Source organism: Thunnus thynnus, chromosome 5, assembly GCF_963924715.1.
Source record: "Thunnus thynnus chromosome 5, fThuThy2.1, whole genome shotgun sequence".
Lineage (NCBI taxonomy): Eukaryota > Metazoa > Chordata > Actinopteri > Scombriformes > Scombridae > Thunnus > Thunnus thynnus.
In genome coordinates, this window is record NC_089521.1 from 2,187,875 (window position 1) to 2,211,040 (window position 23,166).

Consider the following 23,166-nt stretch of genomic DNA (forward strand, 5'->3'; position numbering starts at 1 on the left):
ATTAGGGATCATCAGGCAGATACCAAAAAATGTGTGTTAGATATAACTTATCAGCACTGTGTTTATTATTATGAACAATCCACTGCTGTAATATCAACATATAATATACAGTTACAATATAAAAAGATCTCTGGCCTCAACAGTAAGCGACATCATCAACAATGTCATTTTATCTGATGTTTTACGTAGAAATAAGTTTGTTGTCATGATTGATACAAACTTACAGTTGTTTAATACTATGCAGACCACCAATACAAATTTAATTGATAGAGCATCAAAGCAAGTCATAATTTCCTCAAATCATTCAGCCCTATTCAGTTCCCATCTCTAGAAGACACTGCCCTAAAATGCACCCTGAGAGAGACACAATTTACACTTCTTAAAATGTAGTTTAAATGATTCAGTCCCTTTATTAAACCAGTCCAGTGAGCCCACTGGAATTCACAGAGAAAGAGACACAGAGAGAGCATGAGAACCCATTCAGGGTGATTCTTAGACCTCAGGGTCAAGTCACTGACTCATTGTCCAATCAGGAGGGTGTGTGAATCATCCTCCTTGCACTTCCTGTTTCTCTGGACACTAGAATGGACTAAAGAGGGGGATTTCAGCGGCCTGTGTTTGTATCTGCACACACATGCACGATTTTTAAGCTTGAGTGAATCCTGTCCAGGTGTCCACTTCATAATAAATATTTTTATCTCTGTATTTTATAGATGATAAAATTCCAACACTGGCCTATGTGCTGGTGTAATCCTCCAGTGTGTGTGTGTGTGTGTGTGTGTGTGTGTGTGTGTGTGGTGTGTGTGTGTGTGTGTGGGCATGTATGTGAGAAAGAGTGACCTCAGTCTGGCCTCAGTAGCTGTGTTCATTTCTCTATAGAGACTTGGTGAGAGAAAGAGCAGAGATCTGACAGAGAAGTACATTCATCATCCACTCAGCACACACATGAGAAAACAGAGCTGGTGGGCAGGACCTCTGAAGTGTGTCCACACACACACTCACTGATACTAGAGAAACTCAGAGAGAGCGATAAGGCACATACAGTCTATGTGAATGAGTGTAGGAGTGAGTGTGTATCACTGACTTCCATGTCAGAGTGATCCAGCTGTCCTAGTTGCTGTTTGATACAGGAAACTAGAGCTGCAACAATTAGTTGATTATTGCCAACTAGTACATTAATTGCCAACTATTTTGATAATTGATTAATCACTTAGAGTCTTTTTAAGAATTTATTTAAGAAAAAAAGTTCTCTGATTCCAGCTTCTCAAATCTGAATATTTTCTGGTTTCTTTAGTCTATAACAGTAAATCAATGAATTGATAATGAAACTAATCATTAGTGGCAGCCCTACAGGAAACACACTTCTGGTACAGATAATAATAATAATGATAATGGAAGAATGTATGTCACTCTGACTGAAATATGCTGTAAACAACCAAAAGAGACCAGGCAACACGCTGTGACAAACCAAAAAATGATGTCAAAGAACAGCATGGAGTGATATTAATGTTAAAGGGGGGAAAGTGTTGTTTCTTTGTAATACTTTCAATTCAGAACTTACCACCAGACATCTCAAATGAAGCATAGGTTGTACAGGAATATTTCAAATATTGTACAATGTTTGCTCTTAGCAGGGCTAGTTAAAAAAATAAATGTTCACTTATATCAGCCTTTGTTGTGAGGTGACCAATGGACCTTAGATTGCAACCAAGTAGCTAAGAGGCAAAGATAGGTCAAATGTATCCTGGGTTGAGAGAAAATATCTGCATATGCATCATATTATTTGCAAGTTTGTTGTGCAGAAATCCCAGCAAAGTACTGATCTATATACATTACTCTGCAGTTCTCTGAATGTATGGTTTGGGTGTTGAGCAAGTTATTATTGTATAACCGGCCTGGAGTTTTTCTCTCTTACATCAATCATAAAGGTAGAAATCAGTTATGACACACAGCTAAAAGATGTGTGTTTTGAGTAACTGGGTTGTTGACTAGCAGTCTGTAATAATAAGTATAAAATGACAAGTCAGGTTGAGAGAAAGTGAGACTGACGTTTGATCACAAAGTAGCACCAACATTCAGGTACTGAAAATCACAACGTGTGGAGGAGTGTCTGAAAAGTATTCTGAAAACACTGCATGTGCACACAGCCAGTGAATGAATTTAATGAAGTGAGTATATCAGGGTCCAGTGTCTTTCTCTGTCTCATTCCTGGTCCTCTGAAACCGTGAACAGGCCTTCAGTGCGGTGAAAGAAAAGTCCAACTATAAATCTGGAAGCCAATTACATGGGCTCTTTCAAATGGCCAGTGCTTTGTGCTTCGGTTGGTGGTAGTGGGGGGCGGGAGTTGGGGGGGCTGGCATTGGGCCAGTACAGGCTGTACCAGTCTGTGATAACCGGGGTGGGACTCAGACGCAGAGAGGGAGGAGAAGAGGCCGAGGTCAGACGTGGACGACAAATATTGGTTTAGTTTCAAAGAGATCCAGAGAGGCTGAGTGGAGGTGTTTCTGTTTGCACGCTGGGTTTCCACACAGATGGACGAGTGTGTGTGTTAAGAGAGTTCAACCACAATGGAGTTTTGAAGGCAAGATTTTGCCTTTTGGATTGCAAATAATCAGTTTATTGCACTTTTATTATTACGTATAATGTAGAATCTGACACTTGTTGAGTCAGTAAAGGTGTAACACTGTGAACTGCACAACCTTCTTCTGTTCTCATTGACTGAAGAGGATCAGATGCCTTTTACTTTGAAATATACTTTTATTTGAACATGTAACTTTATTTATGGGCTTTTGTTGGTTCATTCAGATTCAACCACAGATATAATCCATGTTCAAACAGTAACAACAGCTCAGCGTCCTTGTACTTTGCCCTCTCCTTGGCTGCGTGCTAAATCATATGTAACAGCATGTCATTTATGAAAATAAATCTTAATATGGCAAAGTGCTGTAGCTGCCATCTTAATTATAAACACAGCTGTGGCTGGGATTTTTCTCGGTCTGTTTTCCTCATGAAACAGGACAGACACTCTCCATAGCTCAGCACAGGAACATTTATCATAGCTGCTGTGCTCAGATTCCAGTACTACACACTAATGCTAAGCAGGTTCTGGATGTGTAGTGTGTTTACACTGGAAAAGTAATACAACTAAGTATACTTTAAAAAGTCATTACCAAATTTGTGTGATTTTTTTGAGTTTGCCATTGTTTCATAATTCATTGCACAAAGGAAGTGTTGGTTTCTTTTTACCATGACTGTAATCTTTCTCTAATCAAGTCATTTTTGTGCCTAAACCATAACTTAACTGTTGGCAGATCAATTTTAGAAATCACAGACAAACAACTTATTCTGCTCTTGAGTCTGGAGGCCTTGTTGTTGTTTTCTCTTAGTGGTATTTCAAAAATCACAATTTGATTGACGTCCGTTAGTGAACTTATTACATAACTTCTTGTAAGTACAAAACGGTAAAGTCAAAATATGAACCAAATGGGACATTTTACAATGTGAAAATAAATTTGTCAGTGGTCTGTGGTCTACAAACTACTCTTATATCAATAACCTTTATAAGTTATTGGAGGCAGAAAGTCCTGATTTGGTTTGGAGGAAGACTCTGGAGGTCTTCTATCTATCGTGTTTGACAGCTGAGTTGTTATTGGATGGATTTTCTTCCGTGAGTTTCATAACTTTAGGCTTCTTTGGGCAACAGCAGATACACCTTGAAATTAAAGCAACTTTACCACACTGCAAGTTTGAAAACCACCAGATTTCCTGCTCCTGTCCACCTGTTTTTGCTAAATCAACTGTCAGGACTGTCACTCCTGTTCACCAATTTCAATTTATTTTCTGATTTCAAGTTGTGACTGTCAGAAAAATGTTTTCCAGATGCCAAACAAAAATGACCAGGAAACAGTACACATATCCCTGCGAATAGACAGTTGTAAATAATAAATAATAAGCTGTTTTGACTCCCTGCACTGTTGTTTTCTGAGTCACACATATCATTCAAACTGCTCTTTGACAGCATGTTTGTCTGTTGCCTTGTTCTGTGAACGCTCAGTTTAACAGTAGATGGGAACATGAACCACCATGAGTATGTATAATATATTAATATGTATCTGTGTGTCCCTCTTCTTCTTCTGCAGAACGTGTTGGCCAAGGCGTTGTATGACAATGTGGCGGAGTCTCCGGATGAGCTGTCCTTCCGCAAGGGGGACATCATGACGGTGTTGGAGCGCGACACGCAGGGATTGGATGGCTGGTGGCTCTGCTCGCTCCATGGACGCCAAGGCATCGTCCCTGGCAACCGCCTTAAGATCCTGGTTGGCATGTACGACAGCAAGCAACAGGCCACGCCCTCCACGCCAGATCCATCTTCTCCTTGTCCCGCCTCCCTGTTGCCAAGACCCTTCCTCCCTCAGAGCGCCTACGCCAAACCTTCGCTTCCTCCATCTTCTGCTATCGCCACATCTTCCCCTGGGTTCGCCAACAAGCCCCTCCCCGCAGCTCAGTACACGTCCATGCACCCGGCTTACTCTACCCCCAGCCCCGCACAGCCCAACCCTGACTCTGTCTACATGATGCCCCCTTCCCATGGCCCCAAACCCAGTCCCCAAAGTCTGTACCAGGTCCCCTCTGGCCCAAGTGGACCCCCTCCAAAGGCTCAGCCAGGACCCCCCATTAAGGCCCCGGCTCTAGCCCAGAGACAGTACCAGAAGTCTGGGCAGGATATCTACCAGGTGCCCCCCTCTTTAGGCCCAGGACCAGGTCAGGGAGCAGCCCCAGCTGTAGGGCCAGGAGCCGGGCAGGATGTGTACCAGGTGCCCCCCTCCCTGGAGAAGAGGAACTGGGAGAGTAGCAACAAGCCACTGGGCAAGGTAAGGAAGGAAGGAAGGAATGTGAAGAAGTATTGCCAAAAGGTGAAAAAAACATAAACGAGCAAATGATAGAAAGGAAAAGAAGGGAGGAATGAAGGGGGGGAGGATTATATATCCTATTTTCATTTTAAAAATCTTAAAGGAACAGAAGAGAATAAAACATTCAGTGTCATTGTTCCTGACCTGGGCTGTGGATGTTTTTATATCACACACACACACACACAGACATCCTGCTATTGTCACCGTTTGCATTTGCTGGTATCTGTGTCTGTCTTATTTTTGTCAATCCAAAAGCTCAAGGTTGTTCTTTGTGCTGTGGGGCAAGGTTTGCAGTTCTATATTGGACATCAGCCAGTCAGGATCATCTACAGTAATGTGTCAGAGTTTTGCTAAAGGTGTGGTCAGTCACACTGGTATAAAAAGCAGCCCTATCGAAAAACTTTGTAATTCTGGGTGTCAGCAGAGACTCAGAGTCCCTGGTGTGAAAGTTGTCTTTGAATGCAGAAAAACGGTTCAGTATCTGGTTCAGTTCAACCCATTGTTTGAAAGGAACAACATGATTGGTTGATAATGTCACACATCATGGGCATGAGGAAGGTCATGTTATGGTCTGTACTCTGCACATAATGTCTGCTTACAATCTGAAGTGACAAAACACAAATGTTAAAGCAACAGCATCAAACTAATAACGCCTTGACGCAGAGTGTTTTACATCAGAACACATTGGAGTGTATTGTTCATCTTAAACCAATGTGTTTAAATGATCGTCTGTTGATTAAATTGGATTAGTTGTCAGTTTAAGTTGTGGTCAGGTCTGTTTCTGCTTGTGATGCTCAGTAGCATAAAGCAGAAGTTATGTTGCTATGCTTACTACAGCTGCAACCATTAGTCGACTAATCAAAATGTTTTGAGTCATTTTTTAAGAAAAAAAGACCAAATGTGAATATTTCTGGTTTCTTCAGTCTTCAATGACAGTAAACTGAATATCTTTGGATTGGAGGACATTACTATGGGCTTTGGGAAACAGTGATCGACATTTTCCACCATTTTCTGACATTTTATGGACCAAACAACTAATTGATTAAGCGAGAAAATAATCATTAGTTGCAGCCCTAATGCTGCTGTTTAATTCATTACACACTGATTTAGAGCAGAGATTTCCTGAATGTGTGTTAAGTGTCCTGTTTTATGATTTCAACTGACACCTGGCCTCCCAGCCAATCAGAAATCTTTTTTTATTTTTTATATTTGGTATAAAGAAGATCAGAGTGAGACAGAGCATTGAAGCATTCCTAACAAAACAAGGAAAAACTACAAAACTGAAGACTGAATTGAAGTCTTTCCACTCCACATGACAGTGTACTGCTGTTCTGAAACAACCTGCTCAACAGTCCCATGTGATGAGACAGAGGAGGTAGAGAAGGAGAAGATGACATGGATGAGAAAAGAAGGAAGAAACACTGACGGAATAAACAGTAGACAGTGTGTGTGTGTGTGTGTGTGTGTGTGTGTGCGCGTGTGTGAGAGAGAGAGAGAGTGCAGAGTAGGACCAGTGAAATAATAAGATTGTTAATAATTCAGCCCTGATCTTGTGGTTGGGTGAGTAAGCACTTTACTGCACCAGCAGGTGACTGTGTGTGTGTGTGTGTGTGTGTGTGTGTGTGTGTGTGTGCGTGTGTGTACTCTGGGGAAGCCCCTCCAGGCTTACTGTGGTGCAGTGAGCCATATGTGTAAGCACCGCTGTTAGTCAGAGTGTTCTGTTGTTCGTGTTTGTTGGGGATGATGGGGATGCTGCGTCCAGCTGCTCCTCTCCTTCTTAACACATGACCTCATCTTTCTGTCTCTAACTGCTTCATAATAAATTGATATGCAGGAACTGAAATGTAACAACTAGTCAAATGCTTTATGATAAATTCAGTAGGAGTGTTGTATTGTGTCCTCAGTGCTTCTTCGACCTGTATTTTTAACAGCATCATGGGACACTAAAAGAAGATGTGTTGTCTCTCAGAACAAGGTCACACAGTGCAAGTTGAAAAAGACAAATTGTGTTTTTTGCAGAACAGCTACATATGAAGGTGGCATTCTGAGATATGCATGCAGAGCCATGCACTGAGCAGCTGCAAATAGATTTCATAGTGCGTACACAGCACAAATGATTTGAACAGACAGCAGGCAATGGTTAAAGGTGTTGTTTACTCTGATGACAAATTGCAGGTGTGTTGGTTCTCACAAACTGCTGTAGAGCCTGTTGTCTGCAGTAATATTTCAAACTCATTCACTGCTAGCACTTATTAGCACTGATTAATGTATGTCCATATCATCTTGCACGCGCCAATTTTCTTTCCTCTAATCTTTATGACAAGTACGTTGGACTTTTTGGTAATATTTTAACTTTCTGTCCCTCGATTTAACATTTATTTAGTATACAAACATTTAATTAATGGTAGATAACTGACTATAATGTAGTTGTTGTAGATGTTTTAATGTGTTAATAAATGTACAGTATTTGTCAACAATTATAACTTCTCTTATGAAGACATATTTCATATTATTACAACTGTGACCAATTGTGATGTGATTGCTGACAAATACATCAATAACCAACACTTATATCTACTTACAACTACATTAAAGTGTGTTATAAAGTATATATTAACTGTTGGTAAGCTGCTTATGAATGCTAAATAGGACTTAAAGTAAACTCTTATCTATGTCATATCTGCTTGACAATAAAAGCCTCCTGCTGGTTTGCGAGAGGAAAACTTTAAATTGAAGCAGCAGGAATGTTCAGTTTGCATCAGCGGTAACTCGACACAGTAAGTACAGCTCCAATACAGCTGTAGAAAAGTGATTATAAAACTAGGGATATTGGGTATTGTCCCTCTGTAGTGGTCTAACTCTAATAGTGTCATCTTAATTAATTCTGAAGGGAGTAAGAATGAAGTCATCACTACCTACATGTAGTGAGGAATTCACCAGGGAGAGAGAGAAGCAGGGAAGGAGTGATGGACTGGTGTCCCAGAGGTTATATGTTTACCAGTGTCACCATGGTATTTACAGCAAGATAACAGAGGGAGGGTCCATCTGAGGAAATATATGGCAGATAGTATCGCAACAGCTCCATTATACTGACAGAGAGGAAGGGAACAGGATCACCAACCCCCATATGTATTAGTCAGTTATGTTCTTAAAGGGCAGTACTGTACAGGTGCCGTCACACACTCTTTCCCCTTCATCCATTTACATTACAAAACATATGTTCTTTACATTTCTGCCAGTATGCTGTAGTGTTTTACATGTTTAAATGTGTTTTTCTACCTTCCAGACAGCCATTAGTTTCCCTTCCAATGTGGAATTATAGTCTGCATTTTTATATACACTGCATGGCCAAAAGTATGTGGCCACTCGAACCTTCCAGCCATACGTGACAGTTGAACATGGTATACTGGCACTGTATGTGTTAATGTGCTGCTGTAACAGCTGAAGGGATCTCCTGCCATTCAGTCACAAGAGCATTAGTGATGTCCAACACTGAAGTTGGATGATAAGCTCTGGCTCACAGTCAGCTGGTTCATCCCATTGTTGGATGTGGTTGAGGTCAAGGCCTCCACACCAAACTGGGAGAACCATTTCTTTATGGAGCTGGCTTTGTGCACAGGGAAAAGGTCATGTTGAAACTCAAACTGTTGACACAAAATTGAAAGAACACTTGTCTTAAATATCCTTGCATGCTGCAGCATTAAAAATTACTTTCATTGGAACTACAATGCCAAACCCAACTATCAAAAACAGCTCCAGAACAGCACACAAAGGTTTGGAGGCAGGTGTGTCCACAGTCTTTTGGCCATATAATGCATTTGAGTTTAACTCTATATCGTTATATATTTTTTGTTTTTTAAATTATTTGTAGTTGTTATTGGCACTAATAATCTGATTTAAAGCATAAATCTAGTGATATTTTATATTTTTCTTGTTCACAAATCTCATGTGCAGAACCAAACCAACAGTATTGTTTGATACATCTTATTCATCTGGGCTATAGCAATTCAAAAACTGTTCCAAAAACTATTAAATACACACCAATTAATGTGTCTTCATTACCGTGAGCACACACACTGTAGTTTATTCTGATTCAATCTCACATAATCCCAGAAATACTCACTAGAGCACAAAATGTGGATTAATCCACTACTGAAAATAGTCCCCAACAAAGGCACTATTTCCTCCTGTCTACGTAATGTTGGTTAAAAACTACAGTGACCAATTGTTAGGGGAAATCACTGACCCTTTTTTAAAATGAAAAAATATATTTGTGAGTTTGTTTGTTTTTTTCTGTCAGATGTGTTCAGTAGGAACCAGTGGGTGTGGAGATGAGAGCTACAGACAGGGAATGGAAGTCATTAATTGTTGGAATCGTGTTATATCATTATTAGATTTTTTTAAAACTTTAAAATATGACTTTGGAATCAGCCTCAAGGCTGTATTGGTGCTTGTGTGGCTTAATTTGAAAGGTCTGCACTGTGTCACCATGAGACAAGAACATATTTATAATTTATGAATTGTCCTTTATGTCTTTCCTTGACTTCATGATGTTTTCCATGAAGGTCAAGGAAATGTGGTGAGGAAGTGGACTGAGCCAATGTTTTACTCACAGCTGCATTTAGTACTAGACCTTACAGTATATTACACCTAACACACAAAGTGTGTGCGTCACATACTTTATGTATTTACCTTGCCATGCCCTTCATTGTACTGAGTTGCTTTTTATGCTCACTTACCTCCCCCTGCCTCCCTATCCGTACAAACACACACACACACACAATTAAAAAGACGCACACACACTCTTCACTCCTGCAAGTTAGTCATTATGAGATAAGGAATTCCTGCTGAGAGAAGACTCCTCTCTCTCTCTCTCTCTCTCTCTCTCTCTCTCTCTCTCTCTCTCTCTCTCTCTCTCTCTCTCTCTCTCTCTCTCTGTCTCTCTCTCTTTCACCCACTCATCCACACATACACACACGGTTGAGTAGTAATTGAAGAGTGATGAAAACTGCAGTGTTTGTTTCAACATGCAGAGTAAACGATGGAGAAGTTGAACAGTGAGGCAGAGGGAGCTACAGCTAGAGGGAGTCTCAGCTGCTTTGGAAGGCTCCTGCCCGGCTTTAAACACCAAATGTCCCTTTGTAGGAATATTCGGACAGACGGCAGCTCACAGGAATCAGTTTGTCTAGCCAGACTTTCCCGTGAATATCAGAGGAGACACATGACTGTATACGCCCACTACAGGCCTACAGAGGATGTAACAATACCAACTTGAGGGGAACTGGACACTACCTTGTGCACACAGATTAGCACAAGTTATCACTAGTTAGATTTGTGCGCACAAATGAACTGAACCTAACTTTACATGATATTATTAACTTGAGCTAGACCTAACAAAAATCTGAATTCAGGGTCCACACACCAGCTTTTCCCAGATCTTTCCACTGCATCTCATCAGCTAATGAAGTTTGCTCAGTTTGTATCATTTGACCTAACTATGGAATTTTAATCACATGATAGCAGGTGGTTGTGTATGCAGATGATAACCCCTGTCTCTGTTCAATGGACTCATCATCATCATCATCAGATTTGAATGGTGTCCTTTATCTTTCTCGTGCCATCCATGGAGTGTTGGTCAATAGAAAACATTGGGAAAAGCTGATAAATGGACAAAAGACATTAAGGAAAATATATTTTTTGTCAAAACATTATCAGGATTCTTAAGGGATTCTTCCTGAAATATGTCCCTTGCACTGAGTATCAAAAACTGTCAGATACCAAAAGTTACCATCACATTTCTGGTCAGATTTGTAATCTTGTTGATTCATTCTTTGATTAGATTATTTCTGTTATCAAAATCTACATTTTTACCAAATTTAGACTTGATTTTATTCAGGCAAAGCTCTCGTATGGCTGCTTGTGTTTGGACATTTTGGCTTGATTTGTGAAATGGTTTTGTAGAAAAATAATATTTATATTTCTCTTCGTAAGTTATCAAAAAAGTACAATTTCTGTATTGATACAGCAGTTATCACAGTGACACTAGCATTGAAATATTTCACATGATAACATATCTCCATCCAAAATAAAACATGTATTAAAGCTAAGATGCTTATTTAGTGCTTAGTTACATTGTTTGTGGCCTGACAACCTTCTCTCCTTATTTTGCACTGCATTATATACAGTCATATAATGAAGCTGACCAGTTAACTGAAACCAGTGTAGCATCACAACTGTGTACAAAAGAATGTTAAGAGGAGAAAGACACATGGAAAGAATGTGATAACTTAATGACACCTACAGGACTCCATAGATCCCCTTGAATCCAGCAGATGGAAATACAGATAATTCAATGTTACTTACATCCTGAAAATGAACCTACAAGTTTCCGCATGGATACATCATTGCGTGTGTGTGTGTTTGTGTGTGTGTTTGTGTGTGTGTTTGTGTGTGTGTTTGTGTGTGTGAGGAGGTCAAGCAGCAGTGTCAGCTGACACAGCTGTCATCAAAGGCATTGATGTGTCAGGAGGGGTGTGTCGCCAGCCACGTGCCACACAGACACCCAGCTCTTAACACTCACACGCAGACACACACACACACAGAGGAACAGCTGAAGACAATCAATGTGTGTATTAGTGCATCTGTGTGTGTGTGTTCCTAGTATTGGCCCTGTATATTGGTCTAAGTCTGAGCAGAAAATGACTCTGCTGCAGGTAATCAAATGGACCCTGCAGGGTGTGTGTGTGTGTGTGTGTGTGTGTGTGTGGGTGCCCTGTGGGGTCCATTTGATTACCTGCAGCGGACTCATTTTCTGCTCTGGTAGTGTGTAAAGAGCGAAGATGAGAGTGTGTGTGTGTGTGTGTGTGTGTGTATGAAGGAACTGAAATGTCAGTGGGCATGTTGGTTAACTGTGTTTTTTCTTTGAGTGTGTGTGTGCTGGCTCCCTCTCGAACCCTTTCATTATCTACACACACACACACACAGCAGCAGCATTATAGTGAGAGCTCTGGATATGGTTTTGAATATATAAGCATGCTTTAAAGTTTTATTCAGTTCATATTCCAGTCATTTGGGCCTTATTCAGGCCTCTAGTTTGAGGGTGGAACACTGGCATAGTTGCTATAGTTACAGCCCAGTCTAGTGTGCTGAGGAGTGTATTACCTACTTTGACAGACACACCCAAGAGAAGAACAGCTGGAGAACTGGACAGGCCCCACACACTGAGTTGGCAAGAGAAACAACAATAAAATGACAGAGGATTTGCTAACATATAAATCAAACTGTCCCTGAGACACTGTACTGATGCCATATGAGAACTGCACCACTGGTAACAATAAAGAGCTCCGTAAATTCCTGTCTCGATACGTTCAGCGTAATGGACGTTTTTAATGGACTAATTGTTGAAACATTAGAGTTGCGTCATACTCACCACCCTGCTGCTCTCACTTTCTCTTCTCTAACACAAATCCTGCTTTTATTCTCCTCTAATTAACTAATTAGCTGCTCTGCTCTGTGCAGGGGCAGGGTGGAGCTTCAGGACTCTGTCAACTGACTCCAGCATGTCAGGGAGACCAGAGACGAGGCGTGACACGAGTCAGAGAAAAGTGTTCTAAAAAGAGAAAAGTAGACAGCGAAAACGGAAGCGTTCAGGTACATTGTTGAGTGTAGGTCATCCGTGTTTTAGAAGAACTCAGAGCCCAATACACAATGACTGTAGTTATGCACGAATAACAGAGCAAATACTTCCACAGGCAGTTCAAAACCAGTTTGTCTCATATTCTCTGAGATCTTGTGAAGTTCTGTTACAGGCAAAGTGCAGATCTTTGGATCAAACATACCCACTCAAATCTGAACTGGAGGCACAGAAAATAGGAACGATCTAAGAGCCCAGTATGATAGATCCACTTTATTTTAGAACATTTATTTAATATTAGTGTGCTTATTATTTATAACATCTGTGTATAATAGAATATCAGTTTCTTTCATGTTGTTGGTGTATATATTCATTCACACCTCACATCAACTGTATTCATTTTTCTATGCATTGAAGTATCGGCTGGAGGCCAAGTAATCGGTCCTTTTCTGGACAGGCAGGTTTTGAACGGGCACTGCACTAGTGTTTCTATAAAAAACCATCATGGATGTATCCTGCTATTCACTACACAAGAAGAGAAAAACTATATTTACATGCAGACTCACTGGATTTTAGAGAACGCTTAATGCTGTCATCCTAAAACGGAAATCTAAATGATGAATAATCCAACTTTTTGATAAATATTTTAATGCTGATAAATCTTGATTTGTATTCCCCTAAAACTAGAAGCCTGAGAGTGCTGCTGGTCTGAATGTTTTTTTCTAATGAAATTTTTTCAGTGCAAAATATTGGTTCTAGGCAGCTGGTGTGTGTGTGTGTGTGTGTGTGTGTGTGTGTGTGTGTAAAGTGCCAGAGTGTGAGGCTATGTTCTGCACCACATACTGAGAGATTAACTGGAGACTAATGAAGTCAACACGGCTGTCTGGCACACTCCCACACATATCTGTATTTCTGTAGAAATGAGCACACTCATACACACACACACACACACACACACACACACACACACACACACACACACACAAACACAGGGGACTGGAGTTGGAATAATTTTGTCTCTATTTTGTTTCCAGCCACTCATTTTTTGTGCATTTGTTAGTTACTACTGATAGTCTGTATCAGTCATCATGGTGAAACTGAAATGATATGAATATCTGTTAAGATTCAATAAAATTCTATGCTTTATGCTTACCAAAATAATCTACATCCAGCTTTCACAAGCTGAACTTCTGATAAGACAGTTAAAGGGTGCATTTACAGTATATGTAATATAGATAAATGACTTTGATCAGTTCTTTATAGAACTGCCTTCAGTGTGTGTTATGTTCAGTGTGTGTCTGTCAGTGCAGGAACGCCTTAAAATTGCAACAGTATGTGTGTGTAATAAGATGAGAATGGAGAATGTAGTTCCAGACTGCATATCTGGGGCAGTGTCATCATACTTTGAGGAGTGCCACATAAATATTGTGTGTTGAGCAAAAGAGTACATTCCCTGTCGACAAAGTTGAACTGAACTTGCATGCAGTAAGAAAGAGGAAAGGAGAAAGGAGCACAGTATGCCAGACTGTGCCACTTAAAGAAACACTACCTGATATTGTTCACATTGCATTATGTTGAGCTAATATCCTCGCTAATTCTGCATTTGAACTCAAAACAACCATTCCTCTTCAAACAAGCTTTGCTTTAGGCTTAGAATAGACAGACAGGCAGACAGAACTCACACATTTGTGAAGCAAAACTATTTCCCCAATCACAACAAATCTCACAATGACTGAAATGAAAACAAAGTCACAGATAGCACACAAAGAGTGTGATGAGAGGTACAACACAGCGCAATGTCAACTCAGCTGTCTCTTACTGTGTATGTATTGCAGTTGAACCAACACAAAGCATGATATGATGACGCTAATGAATAAATAACTTTCTTTTCCATCACCGTGGTCCTGCAGCCTTAAGGTGAGTCAGTCCATCTGGATTTTGCCAGAATTGCCAGACAGCCAGTCTGAGCTCGCACACATGGACAAAACACACACACACACACACACACCAGTCATGCCATGTGGTGTTGGAATCCGGTTCAGTGGGGGGTAGAGTGTGTTGGTGCTCTCCTGGAGACATGCCTCCCCCTGCACTAATCTGTTAAGACCCCTGCACTGCTTCTTGGTGCCTGTGTGTGTGTGTGTGTGTGTGTGTGTGTGTGTGTGTGTGTGTGTGTGTGTGTGTGTGTGTGTGTGTTGCCACATGCCCCACATAGCTGGCATGGTATGTGGCTCCAACTCTCTCTCTCTCATTCATTCTCTCTCTCCCTTTAGCTGTCTTTGTTTTTACTTCTTTGTGTTCTTTGTGCTCATGACCAACAGTCACGCTCTAAATCCATGCAGCAGTGAAAGTTACAGTCACATCCACATTGTTTAGATATTTATGTAGCCAACAACTTTGAAAAGTCCATTTACATTTCTTAAGATCAGTAAATTATTAACCGTTATATAAAAAAACACATACATATTGAATGATTTGTAACATTTAACATGCACTTTGTACATTTATACCATATTCATACAACAATCCTGCCATACCAGTCAACACCAGGATGCATGTGGATGACAGACACGGAATCAAACCAAACGAGAAAGTAACAAAAGTCAGAGGATATTGTCCATTAAAATAAAACATGATGATCTAACGCTCTCCAGTGCATGTGTCAGTGTAGGATTGTGGTAGAACCTACAGTATTTAAAGGATAGTTTCACAACAGTCAGGTGCCCAAATAACAGTGGAATAAGTTTTTCTTGCTTTAATCATTCCTGCTGATCCTCTCCAAACATGCTTACGATGTAAGTGATGGGGGACAAAATCCATAGTCCTCATGTATAGTCTGATCTGCAGTAACAAGTAACAAAAAGAGGGACTTTGGCACTAAAAAGACTGTAACGTTGAAAGATATCTACTTGATTTGACTCATTTGCCGTTTGTATCGTTTAAATACATTTTTGCACAGAAGGAGGACTGTGGATTTTGTCCCTCATCACTTACATTGCAGGTGCATTATGAAGGGATCTTAATAACGCGCATGGTGCAATGAAGCAGTTTGGCTGTATAGATGAATCTGGGTTGTCAGCAGAAGTACACAAGCTGCCATTACTTACATTACTGCAGTGGTACCTCACATAATGTATGTAGTAGTGTTTCACTCTCTTGGTGCTTTTGCCAAGAAATTTGTCCACGAGATCATATGTTGAAAATATAGTCATCATATGCCATTTAAATAAAGGTTGTAATCTAAAAACTTCAACTTTTCAATTAATTTAGTCCAAGTTTGAAAAAACAAAGTAAAAGTTACAAGCCTCTGCTACATTAAATATATTTTACTTTCATATATCTCTATTAAATCCTCATTTTTCAATGGATCTGCCTACAGATGGTGAGCTGCTACCCCACTTAGCTCTGTTAGCTTGCTAGCGTTACGTTTTCTGTAGTGTTTTTGATGAAATAATGCATTTCTTCTGTTTACAGTAACAGAAATCACAGAGTTTGGTGGTTGCAACGCATAAATCAGCCCCTGGAATTGTCTATAAGTATCTAATAAGCAGACTTTTGGGAGGACAGAGGTCATTGTTAAAGCCTCTCCACCCTGCTCGACTGCATTCTGAATCTGACCACTAAATCAGGCAGAGACAAAGCAGAGAGCAGTGTGAGAGAGTAAGTTGAGATGAGGATCTGAAGCAGCCATGTCCACCAGTTCTGACAAACCACCCGACCCTCCTCCTGTAATTAGGCCTCTCTCTATTTTTACCCCTTTTCCTCTTTGAACTTCACATCTGCGCTGTAAAGATTTATTTTTCTCAGTACTCTGATTTATTTTTCAGAGTACTCTCTGCTGCAGCTGCATGTATAGAAAGTCTATTTTTCACCCTGTGTGGTTACGGTGGTCATTTTGAAGCTGTAAGATTGGGCTTCATTTGAGAATGTGCTGTGTTTACCACCAGTCTCTATGGAGGAGAATTCATTTTGCTTTTTGTTTCTAGACCAAAGCCTCCGCCCGGGTTCTTATTATCTGTCCCTTTCTCATCAGGAGAAAGCAGAGAAAGAGAAGAAAGAAAAAGGAGAGGAAGAGAGGGGTGGGAGGGAAGGAGGGACATTGCTCAGAGCGAAGGTCATCTGTTAAACAATGACTTCTGCTTGACGTAATCATACACACAGAACAAAAGAGGGACCATCCCAGCTTGTGTCACACATGGCCCTCTGTCGTAGTGTGTGTGCTCATATTTGCATGTATCTCCTTCACTGAATCCTCATGAATAAATGTGTGAAGACATTTTATTGTTGGTAGGTCAGAGTCGCTGCAGCTTTTATGAGGCCACTGATTTATTCTGAGAACACGACACACACAGGGTTTTCTTTGGCGGATATGTAGGTCAGTAAATCTGAAAGTGTACAGCCGTCCTCAGGCCAGAGTTCTGTGATGAGACATAAGAAACAAGGCTGTACAGGGACGTGTGTGTGTGTTCCCTGTCATTCATCCTTGTTGAGTGCTTGGAGAGCTGGTCTGTGCAGCTTGTCAGGGTTTAAGAATCAACATCAAGGTATTTGAGAGCCAACCCCTCCAATAGGAGTCAGATACTAGTGTTAATGATGCTAAATGCAGGTGCATGTTGAATGTTCCAAAGATGAGGTAACATACTTCAACAAACTGAGAAAAGATGGCAAGGATAAGCATGGAGTAAGACTCATGTTAACAAGAGAAGAACAGCTCCAAAAAGTACAAAGAACAGGATTCTAATTTATAGCTGAGATAACTCAAACTGGACTCAGTACTAGAAAGTGCAGAATCTGTCACAAGACACCAAAAAAACGGAGGCAGCAGAGTGCAATTGCGCTATTGACCAACAAAAACCTGGTCTGAAGTCAATGGCGCAGTATTTCACTGTTATTTTAAGGGCGCGTTATCAAGACAGTAATGTGCGCCTACACAGGTGGGTGCACAAAACACGTGCACTCTGCTTTTTACACACACACAGACACGCAGCAACACACAAACATGCAAAAGATGACAAATAAAAAGGATTATAATGTGAGAGATTATTATTGTGTATATTAACATATTTTATAAAATACATGTCATAATGCTAAGTCATAATATTTATCAGAATGAACTAATCGCAGTAATGATGGATTAAATTGTTGAATTCTTTGACCAAATTGTGGCAAAACACGTAGGTATTTAAACATACGGACAACAACGGATCAGACACAGATGGACTTTCCTGCGTCATCAGTACATGATGACATGAGGAACACATGAGGAAATAAATGAGGTGAAAACAATGATTAAACTAAAGAAGGAAATAAATCTGCACAGCTTCTAGCTGCTGCCTGCAGCAGGATCAGAACCTTGGAGAGCTGATCAAGTCCTGATAACTGTGTTGATGATTCTTTACATGATTAAAATTAATGATTTCATTTTTGAACAATATTTAACAAATATTCTTTAACATTTTTGAGAGTACAGTGATCAGGTTTCCATACTTTCAGTAATTAAAACCCTGCTGATTTGACCTGTTACTCCACGACTGAACAAAACGATTTTAAAGAAACCAAAGCTGTCATTAAAAAATAAACATTTTCAAAAATCAAACGAAAATACATTCGCAACAAATTAATGAACAGGATCTTAAACTGGTGGTCTGTGGCTGACCACAGGAGGATCCAGGAGCAGCAGGGGCCAGTGTGCTCGTTATGGATCGTGCACTTTCACTTTGCGCACAAGCAGATCAGTTTCCTCTGCAGAGAAGCTTTCCTTCTTACTTCTTGGCAAAAGCGCATTTATAATAGCAATCCGCCAAGGTGCAAGGGCACCGTGCTTTTAAAGGGAATAGGACATGACACTGTGATTGGTTTATTGCATGTTACGCCGAAAACACACCCATGATTCATTAGGAGACTATGGACAACCCCTTTGAACCATGCGCCTGGCAAATCGACCATTTTTCCACTGTTAAAATAGCAAAAGTGGATTTGGACACACCCTAAATGCACTTGTGCAATGTGCTTCTTGAGATCATTAAAATAGGGCCTTAGGTTCTACACTTCCCATATTGCAATAGCGCCTTTGATTATACCTCTGTTTCTCTGGTTATGCTACTTATAGTAGAGCAGAAATAATGAATCAATTTACAGAAAAGTAATCGGCTACTATTCTGGTTAATTGTTACAGTTTTTTTCAAGTAAAAATGTGAGGATTTGATGCTCTTTGATGTGATAGTAAACTCAATATTTTTGGGTTTTGGACTGTTGGTCAAAACAAGCCATTTTAATATGTCATGTTGAGCTCTGCGAAATTATAATGGATGTCTTTCCACTATTTTCTGGTATTTTATAGACAACACGATCAATAGATTCATTAAAAAAAAAAAAGAAAAAAGTATACCCATCCATAATGATAATAGTTATGTGCAGCCTTAGTTCACATGTTGATATTCACCCAGGCTGAATTCATCAGCATCAGCATGAATCCATTGATTGTGACCTTTTCTTTCTAACTGAACTAGGTAGGAAAGATGGATGTCAGAGAGTTAAGTACTAGTTTACCAGTGTAGTCAAGACAAAAATGACTCTTTCTGTTTCGGCTTCTCTCTGCAAATACACAACACAGACAAGAGGCAGTGACGCTGGTATTAAAGGATGCTGTTAGTTAACAGTGGTGACACAGTAGTAACACACACACACACACACACACACACACACACACACACACATTCATGATGAGAGTAGAATGTCTCTCTGGTGGTGACCATTGATCCATAGCTTTGATCTTCTAAAGGGATTAAAAGGCTCAGCAGGCTCTTACTATTACTAGACCTTATATACGCACGCACACACTCACAAACACACACACACACACACACATGCACTCATATAAACACTGATCCACTTAGCGTGAGTTTGTGGGTGTGTGTCTATTCTCCAGGGTGCACACAGACAGGTGATCAATAATATGAGTTATCAATCAGACACAGGGCTGGGAATGATGTGTGTGTGTGTGTGTGTGTGCGTGTGCGTGTGTGCATGCATGCGTGCGCAGGACACATCTGGCACTTAGCCAAGTGTCGTCAATACTGTTGAAAGCTTTCTGACAATGAGGAAAGGGCTGTTTACATGAGTGTGTATGTGTGAGACAGACTGAGAATGTGAGAGAAACCAACAGAGGAATGTAAAGTAAACACACAGCTTTTTAGGAATTTGTTCTCATTACAACTGCTGGTGAAATGATTCCCGTCATTTCTCTTCCTGTAGAAAGAACAGAGAGAATGTGTCATGAGGCGGGAGAGTTGCAGGCAGAGGGAGAGTGAGGAGGCAGAGGCAGATTAGAACAGACAGGTTGTCAGATGGATGGTTTTATCATTTGTCTCTGTCTGTCTCACACGCAGCGTACCTCTGACAGCTGGGGAGCTGAGCAAATATTATCAGAGAGCTCCCATTAATCAGGGCTGAGCTAAGTGTGATTAAACAATGATTTGACTGACAAATACAGACAGACCGATGTTTGGTCTGATACTGATGAAGAGTATTTGGAATTAAACATTTAGATAACAGTTATATCTGCAGATACACAGTATACTTTGATGGAATCTATCTTAGAATACTATATGATATTTTCATTTTGTTATAATTTCACATTTATGTCCCTCTTAGGTTAGGTCAGGTTAGGTTAGGTTAGGTCAGGTTAGGTTAGGTCTGGTTAGGTTAGGTTAGGTTAGGTTAGGTCTGGTTAGGTTAGGTTAGGTTAGGTTAAGTTAGGTTAGGTTAGGTTAGGTCAGGTCTGGTTAGGTTAGGTTAGGTTAGGTCAGGTTAGGTTAGGTTAGGTTAGGTTAGGTTAGGTTAGGTTAGGTCAGGTTAGGTTAGGTCTGGTTAGGTTAGGTTAGGTTAGGTTAGGTTAGGTCTGGTTAGGTTAGGTTAGGTCAGGTTAGGTTAGGTTAGGTTAGGTTAGGTTAGGTTAGGTTAGGTTAGGTTAGGTTAGGTTAGGTTAGGTCAGGTTAGGTTAGGTTAGGTCAGGTCTAGTTAGGTTAGGTTAGGTCTGGTTAGGTTAGGTCTGGTTAGGTTAGGTCTGGTTAGGTTAGGTCCAGTACAGAGATGACAATGGCTATTTTAGTAAGTAAGCTCAATGTGCTTTACATTGAAGGACAAAATATAAGAATATAGGCATACAAGAGAACATAGGTAACATATGCAATATAAATATAAGAATATAAACATGAGTAAAATGCAGAAACTGAATCAATGAAGCATACAACATACATTAAACATACCACACAGTAATTCATAAACCCAGAACATCAACACAAGAAGAAACCCCTGCCCTATCACATAGCCACACATGTAACCAACTGCACAAGAAACAAGTGCTACTAGAGACACACACACACACACACACACGCACACACACAGACACAGGAAAGTTTTGAGTTTTGAGTTGTGGACACAGTTGTGGTGGACCTCAGGACAGCAGGCAGCTTGCTACAGAGAGCAGGACCACAGTAACTGAAGGCACCCTCACTGGACCTGGATCAAATTCTGGGTACAGCTAGAAAACCTCAACCTGATGACCTGAGAGGCCTGATCGGGTTATGATCAGTGAGCAAGACAGAAAACCATTAAGTGCTTTATGAGAGATAGGCCTAAAGAAAACATGTGTTTAGCCTATAGTAGTTTAGCATAATGGCTATCATAAAACTCAGGGGGGAACTGCTATAAATACACCTTCCAGCAACTCTGCAACTTCTTATTGATAGTACATATTGCATACATATGCTTATTTAATCATATGTAGAGACTGAAAAAAGAGCTTTTGTGGTTAAAGGAGCAGTTAATGTTGAAGTACTTACTTGACGTAGCATCTCACAAGTGCCATCTTGGATAATTGTGCCCAAAATCAGTCCCTATTTAGTGCACAGTATTTACTTTCCACTAGTTTGTACAAGTGTCCATATACTCAGTGTGAAATGTATGCATTAACATTGCCCTCAAAATTCTCACAAACAAAATAATGGTGTCCATAGCATGTACACCACCTTCTGCTACAAAATATAAACTTGCCAGTAATAAAGCAAGCTGAGTGTCCAAATAAGTGTCTAAATATTCGATTTACAGCTCACTATAGCGTAAACTGTCCCATGTTTGTTATGTAGGGGATGACAAAGTGTTTGTGATTAGTTTACTAACTAACAAGATACAGTATTTCATGAGTAGACCCTAGTTACAGCAACTTTTTCTCCAGCTGCTAATATTTGGTTTGACTAGGACATGGAAATGTGAAATGGAAATTAATGAAAAACAAAACAAGAGAAGGGCAAGGAGTAAGACAAGAGGAAAGAGAGAATGATTAAAGGATAGTAAGACCACTAGCTGTGATAGCTACTTGTGTTTTGTGTGTGTGTGTGTGTGTGTGTGTGTGTCAGTGTGTGTGTGTGTGTTGTGTACCACAGCTGTTGTGGTTTCCCAGGCTGGCTAGTTGACTCTGCACTCAAACCATATAATACAGAGTTTAAACAGGCACACAATAGGGCAGCCTGGTTCCCACGACAACTATGACAGGACCCCTGCTCTGTTTTTATTGCCTGTGTGTGTGTCTGTGTGTCAGCGGCGTGTTTTAATGAGACTGAACAACCTTTAGTCTATGTTCATTCAGTGTGAAGAAGCAATAAATTCTCATTTAAAGATGACTCCTGAAAACATCAAGAAGAATTTTAGTTTTCTGGCATCACGGTGTGATGAAAGAATCTATTGTATTGTGTGTATGTATTGTGACCCCCGCAGTTTGCCATAGTCCAATAGATACATATTTAATTACATTTTTCAGAGGAAAGGATCTTTTCTTTTTGCCATGATGTTTTCCTGTTAATATATTAAACGCTTTTCTTTATCTGTTGATAAGATGATCAAATATCCCAGATGAAGATGTCTCGTCTTTAGACTTATGTGTGTAATGTAGTGTTATTGCTGTCCTGACTCTCCTGCCTCTCTGCTCTCCATCTCTGTGTCCAGGTGGTCGTTCCTACTCGGGTTGGACAGGTGTATGTGTACGACACAGTGAAACCAGACCAGGACGAGTATGACGTCCCGCCCAGACATCAGCCTCCGACCCAGCAGGACATTTATGACGTGCCACCCACCCGCCAGCAGTACAACACACAGGTCAGACTGCTGTGTGTATGTGTGTGTGTGATTCTTCAAATGCAATCATCATTTTTTTTCTTGTATGAATGTAGGATTTGCGGAGGTAAAGTTAGACTTGAGACTAAATGATCTATATTCACAGTTATACAGTCTATTCAGTAAATACAATGCTGAAATTTAAAAAGAATTCTTACTCTACATCATTCCAAATACTTATGTGTAAGTTAGACCTTTTTCTTGTATCTATTTGTATGTTCTTAGACTTACTAGTTTGTCAGCATTATTTGACAATGACCTTTTTATTTTAAAGGAACAACATTATGCTTTTGTGGGTTGTTATTTATATAGTGTTATGATGTCAGATGCTAAACATGGTCAGAGTTCCAAAACTTGAGGTTAATGTATGTAGAAACGCTCCCTGCAAGTCAGAAGTCAGGGCTTCAATCTGCTTTAAACACTTTGTTTGCAATGTTTTTTTCTACCTTGGCG

The 23,166-nt window shown here is 40.2% G+C and overlaps 1 protein-coding gene across 3 annotated transcripts in view; it reads left to right on the forward strand.

The window, feature by feature from the left end:
• bcar1 (BCAR1 scaffold protein, Cas family member) overlaps nucleotides 1–23,166 on the forward strand; it is a 98,840-nt gene that overhangs the window by 60,024 nt on the left and 15,650 nt on the right. For all 3 annotated transcript variants that reach the window (XM_067588674.1, XM_067588676.1, XM_067588675.1), the window contains 2 exons: nucleotides 4,140–4,871; nucleotides 22,546–22,695. In XM_067588674.1, coding sequence (XP_067444775.1) covers nucleotides 4,140–4,871; nucleotides 22,546–22,695 — 882 coding nt within the window. The remainder of the gene's footprint in view (nucleotides 1–4,139; nucleotides 4,872–22,545; nucleotides 22,696–23,166) is intronic.